Genomic DNA, 12,886 nt, shown 5'->3' on the forward strand with positions numbered 1-12,886 from the left:
ACTCACTAAAGCCCTATACAACTGTAGTAAGATTTCCTTACTCTTGTACTCCAACCTTGCAGTAAAGGCCAACATGCCATTTGCTTTCCTAATTGCCTGCTGTACCTGCATACTAACTTTTTGTGTTTCTTGTACAAGGACACCCAAGTCTCTCTGAACACCAACATTTAATAGTTTCTCACCATTTAAACAATATTCTGTTTTTCTATTCTTTCTACCAAAGTGAATAACCTCACATTTCCCCACATTATACTCCAACTGCCACCTTCTTGCCCACTCACTTAATCTGTCTACATCCCTTTGCAGACTCTTTGTGTCCTCCTTGCAGCTTTCTTTCCCACCTAGCTTTGTATCGTCATCAAACTTGGATACATTACACTTGGTCCCTTCATCTAAGTCATTAATATAGATTGTAAATAGCTGAGGCCCAAGCACCGATCCTTGCAGCACTCCACGAAGTTACAGCCTGCCAACCTGAGAATGACCAGTTGATCCCTACTTTCTTTTCTATCATTAACCAATCCTCTATCCAAGTTAATATATTACCCCCAACCCCATGAGCCCTTACATCATGTAACAACCTTTTGTGTGTCAATTTATCAAATGCCTTTTGAAGATCCAAATATACTACATCCACTGGTTCCCCTTATCTACCCTGCTGGTTACATCCTCCTGTAGTCGATGGTTACATTAGACATCAACTACAGGGCCATCAACAAGCAGCTCCAATAGGAATCTCTCCAGTCAGCATACTTTCTTGTCCTGGAAGCTTACTAGCAAGCTTCCAAGCTGTGCGGAATTCTCCGACAAAAGTAACCTTGCTTCCACTGTCGTTCTCAAACCAGACGCCCAAAATTATGCGGCTGACAAATGTTTTTCCATTCCATGCTGGGGAAAGTATTTCTTCTCCTCTCCCCTCCCCCCGTTCCCCCTTCCTGCATTGATGGTTTAGCTGAGATTACAAGTTTGTCATGAGAAACGACAGGTGTGAATTTTTCTTGCTTTTGTCCTATTACATTCACCATTCTGAAAAATGCAGTCTTGTGTAAAACTGAATGCAAAAAAAAGGGTACATGAGTAATATCACCCTTTTCTAACTGAAAGGAATGCATATTGTCAGTATTGCTGCTGAATTCAAAATTTAAAGTATCGTTGTCTGAACTGTGGTATAAATGTTCCTAACTACTGCTATTTAACCAGCAAATAACATGCATCTTATAAATACTGCTTGCAACTGCTTTTCCATAAAGGTGCAAATTGGGATTGAGAACAATGAATGGAGACCAGTTGTGATATCTGTGTCTTATTTTTTTCTTTTCCATCCTTTTGAAAATATCATTTACCTGCAAAATTGACTCTTTCTCCCTTTCAGGGATATGTTTGGACAGGAATGTGTGACCAAATCTAAAACTGGCAATACTCTCTCTGTAACAGTTGATGGCAAGGCAGCAAATATTTCTCTGGATACACGGGCAAGTATTCACCTTTTTTCCTGACCAAATAAAACAATTACTAATGAGTGAGATGGGAGGAATTCTCTTGCCTCTTTTCATGTTACTAAAATCTTGCCCCACCCTTTTTCTGTTCCTTTCCTATGTATTGGTCCAGGCATGTTGATGATTACATAGCAGGAGGGTGAGGCTGGATTAAGATCTGAATTAGCTTGCTTCAGAACAGCTAACTTCACTTAGTCGAGGGTTAACTAACTGAAAGCAGATAAAGCAAAGAGCTCAGAGGACGAGTGATGAATGACTGTTGCAAGTTTCAATAGAATGAATAAAGTGTGATTTGCTTTCAACTGCACCTATTTGGAAGTTAAAATTCCTGTTTTTGCTAATTGTAGTGAGAAAATAGAAATACCAATTTTGACTCGCACCCACTTTTCTGATACAATTAGCGAAGATAGAAATTTTAGCACTTCAGTTTCTGAAGAGGATACTGATTTAGGTTCATGAGAGAGGTCTAGGACTTTTACGCAGCTAGTCTCAATGACAGCTGCACAGAAACTATCCACTTTGATGAGCGGATTGAAACTTTGATCTCTGCTGGAATTTAAGCCCACATCCACGAAGGTGCTGGGCAAGGCATTCTCGTGTCAACTCAATTTGGCTGATTGTGTCTTTTTAAAGCATTTCTAGTTTATTATTTCTTACCTTGATCTGGCTGTATGTTGCAATTCTTTTGAGAGTTTTAAAATGTTCAGTTTCATAATCGTGATTAATTCAGTAACCATAACTGTTCAGTTGTAAAGGTATCTAAATTATTCATATCAATTTTAAACTTTTTTTAAAAAGTGCCTCAAATCCAGAGATTTGTCTATCATGATAGCCTCTGAGTCAGAAGGTCGTGAGTTCAAGCCCCACTCCAGAGACTTGAGCACATCATCTAGGCTGACACCTCAGTGCAGTACTGAGGGAGTACTACACTGTCGGAAGTACTGTCCTTTGGATGAGACGTCAAACCGAGGTCCTGTCTGTCCTCTCAGGTAGACATAAAAAGATCCCATGGCACTATCTGAAGAAGAGCCAGGGATTCTCCTGGTGTCCTGCCCAATATTTATCCTGCAACCAACACCACTAAATCAGATTATCTGTTCCTACACTTGCCTTTTTAATGTTTTCCTAATTTTATTCATATTTTTCCCCACAGATGGTTGTGTGTGAAGAGGGCAGTGTGGAGGATGAACCTCTTCGAGAAATGGTAGAGATGGCAGTGCAAAGGCTGTATGAAACAATACACCCAGCACTCTCTTGAAATTGTGAAAAACAGTATTAAATGTGAACTGTGCTTTGCTTTGTGTCTTCAGATTGTAGGATGTAGTGTTTTAATCACATCCTCTGTTTTTGTTATGCCAATCCCATAAGTAAATACTGCAAATGATCTGATCTGGCTTGGACAACCTTAAAAATGTGAATTTTGTTGCAACTTTAAAAAATAACTGAAAACTTTTAGAAATGCAAATACACCAGTAGTTGTTTTAAGTAAAAACCGGTTAATTACATCCTTTCAATAATCGCTTTAGGCTAAATGTTACAGAGACTGAGACTGAACTATTGGTGACTTCGCAGTCATGCTATAATTGTTTTCCTGAAAACACAATTTCTTTGCCGTCAATCTTGAACGAGTGGTAAGGAGATGGTCTGACTGGGTTATTTGATTCTTCAGTTAGTAAAATAATAAGCAATGACAGCCTTAACAGATGTGTACTAGGGTGTCTGTGTTGGGTGCATAGAAAGATGGAAGCAGGCCTGTTTTAAAAAAAACTTTGTTAAATTTCTACAAAAATAAATATTTTTAACAAAACTTGATTTTTTTCATCGCACACTATACCTTGTAATTGTATCTTTGTACAAACTCTACTCTGCAGCTGTTTAACTTTAATTTTATTTTTTAGAATACAAAATATGACTGTCATACAGTCTGATTCATACAGGATTGGTGATTTGTTTTCCAAAAAAATTATGGGGATGGTGTTCACTGCCGTATTAGTGTTTTTCTTCATTAAATAAAATAATATTCACAACAAACAACAATGGGAAATCTTGTATGGTCTTGATTACCAGGTGTTACATCACAGAAGTGTACAATATTCATTGCAAATAGAAAATATGGAAACATAGGAATTGCTAAATGAAAAAAGACCAAGGTCCAACTGGTTGGCTTTCTACCATCCTGGTAGTCGCATGATACAACAATAATGAAGTTGTTGACTAATTGTAGCAATCAATCTATGATTTGTTAAAGGAAAATCGTGTTTGTCTAACTTGATTGAGTACTTTGATAAAGTAACGGAAAGGGTTGATGAAGGTAGTTCGGTTAATGTGTTATATATATTTATATATATATATATATATTTCATAAGGCATTTGATAAAGTACCACATAATAGACTTGTTAGCAAAATTAAAGCCCATGGGATTAAAGGGACAGTGGCAGCATGGATACAAAATTGGTTAGGGGACAGAAGCAGGGAGTAGTGGTGAATATTTTTTCAGACTGGAGAGAAGTATACAGTGGTGTTCCCCAGGGGTTAGTATTAGGACCACTGCTCTTTTTGATACATATTAATGACATGGACTTGGGTATAGAGGGTATAATTTCAAAATTTGCAGGTGACACATGTTGGCCAGAGGCTGCAGAAACCTATTGAGGTTAATTCAAATTGCTAACAAAGACACTGACCTTTTGAACTGAGGTGACCTGGAGTTCAGTCACTGGTCTGAACTGGCCAGAACCGGTTTGAATTCGTTCCGCTTCTTACAAGGACAAAGGAGCTGTGATGAGACACCAGTCCTTATTTAGAAAAGGAGTACTGAGGTGATGCTACCTAGGCCCTTGGAACAGAGCCAATCAGGGGATGACATCGATCACTCCAGCAACTTTGAGCCAACCAGAGAAGACAGCATCGTTCGAAAAGACAGGCTTGGAGTTAAAACTGAAGCATTGCTGGCTTGGTCTCAGTGTGTCTTTGTTTGTGAGGGAGACTCCGGAGACTAACCATTGTGGAAGTGAGAACCCTACGTCTGGGACGTAGAGACGACGTCGGGAGTGAGAAAGAGAATTGCCTGGCCAGCAGTATCTCTCCTTTCCGGGTAATATAATATCCTTTCTATTCTGTGACCACTCTGGGAATGTTGTCAGAAAAACCTAGTGGGTGTGCGTTTAAATCCTAATACTCAGGGAGTGTTAGTAACCTAGTGGTGTGCGTTTAAATCCTAGTTTGAGTATAAAACTGTATAACCTGCTGTAAACTGCATGCCTATATCTAACTAGACGTATAAGCAGTATGTACATGATCTAATAACGTTAATAAAGTGAATTGAGAATTAAGAGAGAATTGACTCTTCCTCTGTACTAAGCCAAAACCGTTAACTGGTGACTTCCGGTCAACACACAAAACTCGGAAAGGTAGTTTTTTTTTATTCGTTCATGGGATGTGGGCGTCGCTGGCAAGGCCAGCATTTATTGCCCATCCCTAATTGCCCTTGAGAAGGTGGTGGCGAGCCGCCTTCTTGAACCGCTGCAGTCCGTGTGGTGAAGGTTCTCCCACAGTGCTGTTAGGAAGGGAGTTCCAAGATTTTGACCCAGCGATGATGAAGGAACGGCGATATATTGGGAGATGCTGTCGAAGAAGCCTTGGCGAGTTGCTGCAGTGCATCCTGTGGATGGTACACACTGCAGCCACAATGCGCTGATGGTGAAGGGAGTGAATGTTTAGGGTGGTGGATGGGGTGCCAATCAAGCAGGCTGCTTTATCCTGGATGGTGTCGAGCTTCTTGAGTGTTGTGGGAGCTGCATTCATCTAGGCAAGTGGAGAGTATTCCATCACACTCCTGACTTGTGCCTTGTAGATGGTGGAAAGGCTTTGGGGAGTCAGGAGGTGAGTCAGTTGCCGCAGAATACCCAGCCTCTGACTTGCTCTTGTAGCCCAATATTTATGTGGCTGGTCCAGTTAAGTTTCTGGTCAATGGTGACCCCCCAGGATGTTGATGATGGGGGATTCGGTGATGATAATGCCGTTGAATGTCAAGGGGAGGTGGTCATTGCCTGGCACTTTTCTGATACGAATGTTACTTGCCACTTATCAGCCCAAGCCTGGATGTTGTCTAGGTCTTGCTGCATGCGGGCTCGGACTACTTCATTATTTGAGGGGTTGCAAATGGAACTGAACACTGTGCAACCGTCAGCGAACATTCCCATTTCTGACCTTATGATGGAGGGAAGGTCGTTGATGAAGCAGCTGAAGATGGTTGGGCCTAGGACATTGCCCTGATGATTGGCCTTCAACAACCACTACCATCTTCCTTTGTGCTAGGTATGACTCCAGCCACTATGGAGAATAGTAACAGACTTCAGGAGGACATAGACTGATGAAATGGGCAGACACATGGCAGATGCATTTTGGTAGCAAGAATGATGAGAGGCAATATGAACTAAATGGTACAATTTTAAAATGGGTATAGGAACATCATCTGGGGGTGCACATAAACAAATATTTGAAAGTGGCAGGACAAGTTGAGAAGGTGGTTGAAAAATCATATAGGATCCTGGGCTTTACTAATAGATGCATAGAGTCCAAAAGCAAGAAAGTTATGCTAAACCTTCTAAAAAAAACACTGGTTAGGCCTCAGCTGGAGTATTGTGTTTAATTCTGGGCATCACACTTGAGGAAGGATGTCAAGGCCTTAGAGGGTGCAGAAGAGATTTACTAGAATGATGCCAGGAGTGAGGGACTTCAGTTATGTGGAGAGACTGGAGAAGCTGGGGTTGTTCTCCTTAGAACAGAGACGGTTAAGGGAGATTTGATAAGTGTTCAAAATCATGAATGGTTTTGACAGAGTAAATGAGGAGAAACAGTTTCCAGTGGCAGAAGGGTCAGTAACCAGAGGACACAGATTTAAAGTGATCGGCAAAAAAGCTGGAGGCGATGTGAGGAAACATTTTAATGCAGCAAGTTGTTATGATCTAGAATGTACCACCTGAAAGGGTGGTGGAAGCAGATTCAACAGTAACTTTCAAAAGCAAATTGGATAAATATTTGAAGGGAAAAAATCTACAGGGCTATGAGGAAAGAGCAGGGGAATGGGACTAATTCAGTCGCTCTTTCAAAGAGCCAGCACAGGCACGATGGGCCAAATGGTCTCCTATGCTGTACCTACTACCATACTATGAATCTCTACCAATTAATCTACAACAGACCCAGACATGAGGAGAGGAAAACCCCAGTGGTGGAAAGCTTTGGGAACCATAGATCCAAAATCACCTGTTCCTCCCAAGCAGGCTATATCCCCAAAACATTTTCTGAAGGAAATACAATAGAAAAATAAAGATCTGAAGTCTTGTATGTAAAGCATTGCATTCTATACTGGGTCTTTCTATTCAAAAGTAACTATCTTGGTCCAAATACTTTTAAAACAGGATAACCTGTGTTTTGATGCACACTTTGCCAGACCTCGGGGTCTTACTACTGACATAAGGTGGGTTATAAATGTCAATGTATTTATTTTAAATTAAAACAAATCAGTGAATAAGAACAGGAGAGAAGCCAAGGATGAGCAAGGAGCATTTGGTTGCTCAAAGCTCACCCCCGCTCGCCTGTGATGAGATGATTTGTCAGGCGGTTTCCTCACTCAGCGCCTGTGTTTCTGCTTCTTCCGGCCATCGCTGCTCTTCTAACCGGACGGTCTCGGCTCTCCGGCCGGGGGAGGCCGAGTGTCTGCGCAGCCCCGGAGGGTTCACTCGAGGGCGATGTCGGGCCGCGGCCTGGTGTGGCCGCGAGTCGTCTTATTGGGAGACTCGATCACTCAGGTAGGAGAAGCGGCCTGGGACCCGGACCCGGGGCCGCGGCCGCGGCCTGGACTTTCCCTTCTCTGCCTCCGCCGGGTTTTTGTCGGCGGCAACCGTCACTGGGAACTCCCCGGCCCCCTGTGGTGGGGGAGTGGGCCCTCCTCGGGGACAGGTTTTATTCCGGTCCCCTCCTCCCCGGGCGCGTTTCCCTGGGGATTGGGACCTCTCTGGTGACTCGGGAAGGTCCCAGGTGAAGGGGGAAGAGGGAGAGATTCAGCCCGGCTCCCTGCTCCTGATCACAGTCCGGTCACTTCTGCTGGAAAGTGCCCCTGTATGAATGACAAGGCGAGGGTTGGGGTTGGAACTGACCCGACCCCTCCCCCCCTCCCCCTCTCCCTCTCCCCTCCCCCTCCCCTTCGCTTCTCCTCCCTCCCTCTATAACCATTAGTACAATAACAACTTGCATTTATATAGTGTCTTTAACTTAGTAAAACGTCACAAGGCGCAACAAGGAGAGCAAAACCCAAGACCAGCAGATACATGGTTTCTGTATTCTAACTACAGTCCCCACTGCTTATAGCGGGCGCGTTGGTGTTAAATCGATTTGCCTGCTATACTCGTTGGACAGTTTAAAGAGGAACGCCACATCCACCAAGTCGCGAGTGTTGCCTGAGCCTAGAGGGTGAGTATTTGAACGTGGGGATGTCCAAGTGTTCTCACCCAAGGTCCATACACCTGTACTTTGCAGCGGCAGCACTGCACAGGCCTGACAAAGACCTGATGGCGCCTGGCAGCAGAGTTCACATGCACGATGGAGAGGAGTACAGGCATTTGGACCACAGAGGAAGAATTGGCATGGGGAGTGAGATAAATGGGCATCCAGAGATGAGGAGTTTCCTCAGAGGGCAGAAAGCCACAGCTGTTTGGGAGAGTAGGGGTGATTGAAGCCAGTTGATGAGGATTCAGAACCACGTGAAAGGAAAGAGATCTGAGAGGTGATAGGTTCCAGTAACATCCCCACAACTGATGTTAAACTGACAGGTCTGTAGTTACCTGGTTTCTCCCTCTATCCCTTCTTAAATAATGGAGTGACATTTGCAATTTTACAACAGCATAACTCCTGAATCTAGAAATATACAGCTGTAGAAAATTATGACTATGCATCTGCAATTTCTCCAACTGTTTCTTTTAATACACTAGGGTGGAATCCATCAGGTTCTGGAAATTTGTCTCTTAAATCCCACTATTTTCTCCATTACCATTTTTCTTTCTTGTATAAATCCACTAAGTTCCTCCCCTTAACTTATTTTTAGATTCCCTTATACCACCAGTTGTCTTGTCCTCTTCCTTTACTGTGAAAACACTCATTTAATAGAAATTACACATTTAACAAGTCTACCATTTCCTTATTATCCATTGTAGTCTGGCCTGTGGCCTATATAATGAAGGGACAGGAAACTTGTGGTTACTCAGAGTCAGACAAAGGCTCCGGGCTGAGCCAGTCCAAAGCAGCAGCAGTGACCCTGCCCACATGGCATCAGAGGAAGAGGACAGGCCTCAGGGTTAGCAGGCACCTGCTGCTGTAGTGAGCTTGGCTGCTTAGTGGCATGTTAGAGAGCTGATGCCATCCCACATAATAAATCGCAAGATACAGTCGACCTGGGTTAGGTTGAATTACACTGAGTTAGTTGAGACTCAGCAGACTGATCCAACGCTAGAGGTTATGTAAGTTCAGGCAGTATAAGGCATCAGTGACTGCTGCCTGCCTGCAAAAGTCAGGAGTGTGATGGAATACTCTCCACTTGCCTGGATGAGTGCAGCTCCAACAATGCTTAAGAAGCTCGACACCATCCAGGACAAAGCAGCCTAGGTGAGTTGCTGCAGTGCATCCTGTAGATGGTACACACTGCAGCCACGGTGCGCTGGTGGTGAAGGAAGTGAATGTTTAGGGTGGTGGATGGGTTGCCAATCAAGTGGGCTGCTTTGTCCTGGATGGTGTCGAGCTTCTTGAGCGTTGTTGGAGCTGCATTCATCCAGGCAAGTGGAGAGTATTCCATCACACTCCTGACTTTTGCCGTGTAGATGGTAGAAAGGCTTTGTGGAGTCAGGTGAGTCACTCGCTGCAGAATTCCCAGCCTCTGACCTGCTCTTGTAGCCACAGTATTTATGTGACTGGTCCAGTTAAGTTTCTGGTCAATGGTGACCCTCAGGATGTTGATGGTGGGGGATTTGGTGATGGTAATGCCGTTGAATATACAGGGGAGGTGGTTAGACGGTCTCTTGTTGGAGATGGTTATTGCCTGGCACTTGTCTGGTGTGAATGTTACTTGCCACTTATCAGCCCAAGCCTGGATGTTGTCCAGGTCTTGCTGCATGAGGGCACAGACTGCTTCATTAGCTGAGGGGTTAATGCAACGGAACACTGTGCAATCATCAGCGAACATCCCCATTTCTGACCTTATGATGGAGGGAAGGTCATTGATGGAGCAGCTGAAGATGGTTGGGCCAAGGACTCTGCCCTGATGAACTCCTGCAGCGATGTCCTGGGGCTGAGATGATTGGCCTCCAACAACCACTACCATCTTTCTTTGTGCTAGGTATGACTCCAGCCACTGGAGAGATTTCCCCCTGATTCCCATTAACTTCAATTTTACTAGGGCTCCTTGGTGCCACTCGGTCAAATGCTGCCTTGATGTCAAGGGAAGTCACTCTCCCCTCACCTCTGGAATTCTGCTCTTTTTGTCCATGTTTGGACAAAGGCTATAATGAGGTCTGGAGCCGAGTGGTCCTGGCAGAACCCAAACTGAGCATCGGTGAGTATGTCTAAGGTTAGTATGTCCGGCTTGTTAGCACTGTCAACGACACCTTCCATCACTTTGCTTATGATTGAGAGTAGACTGATGGGGCGGTAGTTGGCTGGATTGGATTTGTCCTGCTTTTTGTGGACAGGACATACCTGGGCAATTTTCCACATTGTCGGGTAGATGCCATTGTTGTAGCTGTACTGGAACAGCTTGGCTAGAGGCGCGGCTAGTTCTGGAGGACAAGTCTTCAGCACTATATCCGGGATGTTGTCGAGGCCCATAGCCTTTGCTGTATCCAGTGCACTCGGCCGTTTCTTGATATCATGTGGAGTGAATCGAATTGGCTGAAGAGTGGCTTCTATGATGGTGGGGATATCGGGAGGAGGCCGAGATGGATCGTCCACTCGGCACTTCTGGCTGAAGATGGTTGTAAATGCTTCAGTCTTGTCTTTTGCACTCACGTGCTGGACTCTGCCATCATTGAGGATGGGGATGTTTGCAGAGCCTCCTCCTCCCATTAGTTGTTTAATTGTCCACCACCATTCACAACTGGATGTGGCAGGACTGCAGAGCTTTGATCTGATCTGTTGTTTGTGGAATCGCTTAGCTCTGTCTATAGCATGTTGCTTCTGCTGTCTAGCATGCATGTAGTCCTGTATTGTAGCTTCACCAGGTTGGCACTTCATTTTTAGGTACGCCTGGTGCTGCTCCTGTCATGCTCGTCTACACTCCTCATTGAACCAGGGTTGATCCCCTGGATTGTTGATAATGGTAGAGTGAGGAATATGCCGGGCCATGAGGTTACAGATTGTGCTGGAATACAATGCTGCTGCTGCTGATGGCCCACAGCATCTCATGGATGCCCAGTTTTGAGCTGCTAGATCTGTTCTGAATCTATCCCATTTAGCACGGTGGTAGTGCTACACAAGACGGGACTTCGTCTCCACGAGGACTGTGCGGTGGTCACGCCTACCAATACTGTAATGGACAGATGCATCTTCAGCAGGTAGATTGGTGAAGACGAGGTCAAGTAGGTTTTTCCCTTGTGTTGGTTTGCTCACCACCTGCTGCAGGCCCAGTCTAGCAGCTATGTCCTTCAGGACTCAGCCAGCTCGGTCAGTAGTGGTGCTGCCGAGCCACTCTTGGTGATGGACATTGAAGTCCCCCACCCAGAGTACATTCTGTGCCCTTGCTACCCTCAGTGCTTCCTCCAAGTGGTGCTCAACATGGAGGAGTACTGATTCATCAGCTGAGGGAGGGCGGTAGGTGGTAATCAGCAGGAGGTTTCCTTGCCCATGTTTGACCTGATGCCATGAGATTTCACGGAGTCTGGAGTCAATGTTGAGGACTCCCAAGGCCACTCCCTCCTGACTGTATATCACTGTACCGCCACCTCTGGTGGGTCTGCCCTGCTGGTGGGACAGGACATACCCAGGGATGGTGATGGACGAGTCTGGGAAGTTGGCTGAAAGGTATGATTCTGTGAGTATGGCTATGTCAGGCTGTTGCTTGACTAGTCTGTGGGACAGCTCTCCCAATTTTGGCACAATTCCCCAGATGTTAGTGAGGTGGACTATGCAGGGTCGACTGGGCTTGGTTTGCCTTTGTCGTGTCTGGTGCCTAGTGGTCCAATGCCGGGTGGTCCGTCCAGTTTTATTCTTATGACTTTTTTTAGCAAGATTGTACAACTGAGTGCCTTCCTAGACCATTTCAGAGGGCGATTAAGAATCAACCACATTGCTGTGGATCTGGAGTCACATATAGGCCAGACCGGGTAAGGACGGCAGGTTTCCTTCCCTAAAGGACATTAGGGAAGGAATGTTGTTAGTTTCTTGTCCCTATTAGTGATTCATTTGTGGCAACACTGTCAAATAAAACTTATTTAATCAACTCATACCACCCTCAGACCAATGGGCTGGTTCAGAGGTTTGATGTTAGGCTGACTCGTGTGTTGTGTACATTCACTGAGCAGCACCCAGAGCACTGGGTTAAAACACTGCTGTACTTTATTGCTTGAATACAGGGAAGTACCACAATAATCCACAGGTTCTTTCCATTCAAATTGCTATAGGGACACTGAGTGTGCAGTCCCTTAACGCTAATCAGAGAGGCTTGGTCGGGGAGGACCATTGATGAGAACAGGAATGTTCTGACCTGCTGAGTGTTTCTAGCATTATCTGGCTTTGTTCAAAGCAATAATACAGTTCAATTCCCACCACAAAGCTATAAATTTGAGCCTCAGCTCCAATTCCTTAATGGGGAGATTAAGCCATTGTCAAATGCTCCTGCAGAATAGACAGACCTCCCCGTAGAATGTGGGATCTCCTTTTCACCAGGGTGGTGGATTGGAGGAAGGGAAGAAAACTTGACTTAAAACCACTGGTGTCACTTGAGTTCACTGTGAGATGGACTGTGATATGATGCAGGAAAGAAGCAGCAAAACGTAAATTGTTTTTAGTTGTCTAATTGTGTAACTGTATTCTTATTGCTCCTTAGGGTTCCTTTGAGAAAGGAGGGTGGGGTGCTGCAATTGCAAACAGGCTTGTTAGGTAAGTTAAAATATCTGCATGTGATGTCTGTAAAGGTACTGTATGCCTTAATTAGTTGTGTTGGCAGTAGAATTGTTAATACAAAACTGCAGTTCTACCAAATTACAAGTTTGAAAAATCAGAAGTAAACAAAAAGAGATCCGCAACGGGATCTTGATAAATTGGGCCAGTGGGCCGATGAATGGCAGATGGAGTTTAATTTAGATAAATGTGAGGTGATGCATTTTGGTAGATCGAATCGGGCCAG

At 44.6% G+C, this 12,886-nt stretch overlaps 2 protein-coding genes across 3 annotated transcripts in view; both read left to right on the forward strand.

The window, feature by feature from the left end:
- The window catches only part of cpsf3 (cleavage and polyadenylation specific factor 3), a 30,790-nt gene extending 27,487 nt beyond the window's left edge, over window positions 1-3,303 (forward strand). Inside the window, exons 17-18 of the mRNA XM_067984244.1 lie at window positions 1,373-1,472; window positions 2,650-3,303. Coding sequence (XP_067840345.1) covers window positions 1,373-1,472; window positions 2,650-2,754 — 205 coding nt within the window. The 3' untranslated portion in view covers window positions 2,755-3,303. The remainder of the gene's footprint in view (window positions 1-1,372; window positions 1,473-2,649) is intronic.
- Window positions 3,304-7,066: 3,763 nt separating this feature from the next.
- iah1 (isoamyl acetate hydrolyzing esterase 1 (putative)) overlaps window positions 7,067-12,886 on the forward strand; it is a 34,048-nt gene continuing 28,228 nt past the window's right edge. Inside the window, exons 1-2 of one of the 2 annotated variants that reach the window (XM_067984256.1) lie at window positions 7,067-7,307; window positions 12,587-12,639. In XM_067984256.1, coding sequence (XP_067840357.1) covers window positions 7,248-7,307; window positions 12,587-12,639 — 113 coding nt within the window. In that variant the 5' untranslated portion in view covers window positions 7,067-7,247. The remainder of the gene's footprint in view (window positions 7,308-12,586; window positions 12,640-12,886) is intronic. The other variant, XM_067984255.1, reaches the window with a different exon arrangement.

The sequence above is a fragment of the Heptranchias perlo genome, chromosome 5 (assembly GCF_035084215.1).
Source record: "Heptranchias perlo isolate sHepPer1 chromosome 5, sHepPer1.hap1, whole genome shotgun sequence".
In the NCBI taxonomy this organism is placed as follows: Eukaryota; Metazoa; Chordata; class Chondrichthyes; order Hexanchiformes; family Hexanchidae; genus Heptranchias; species Heptranchias perlo.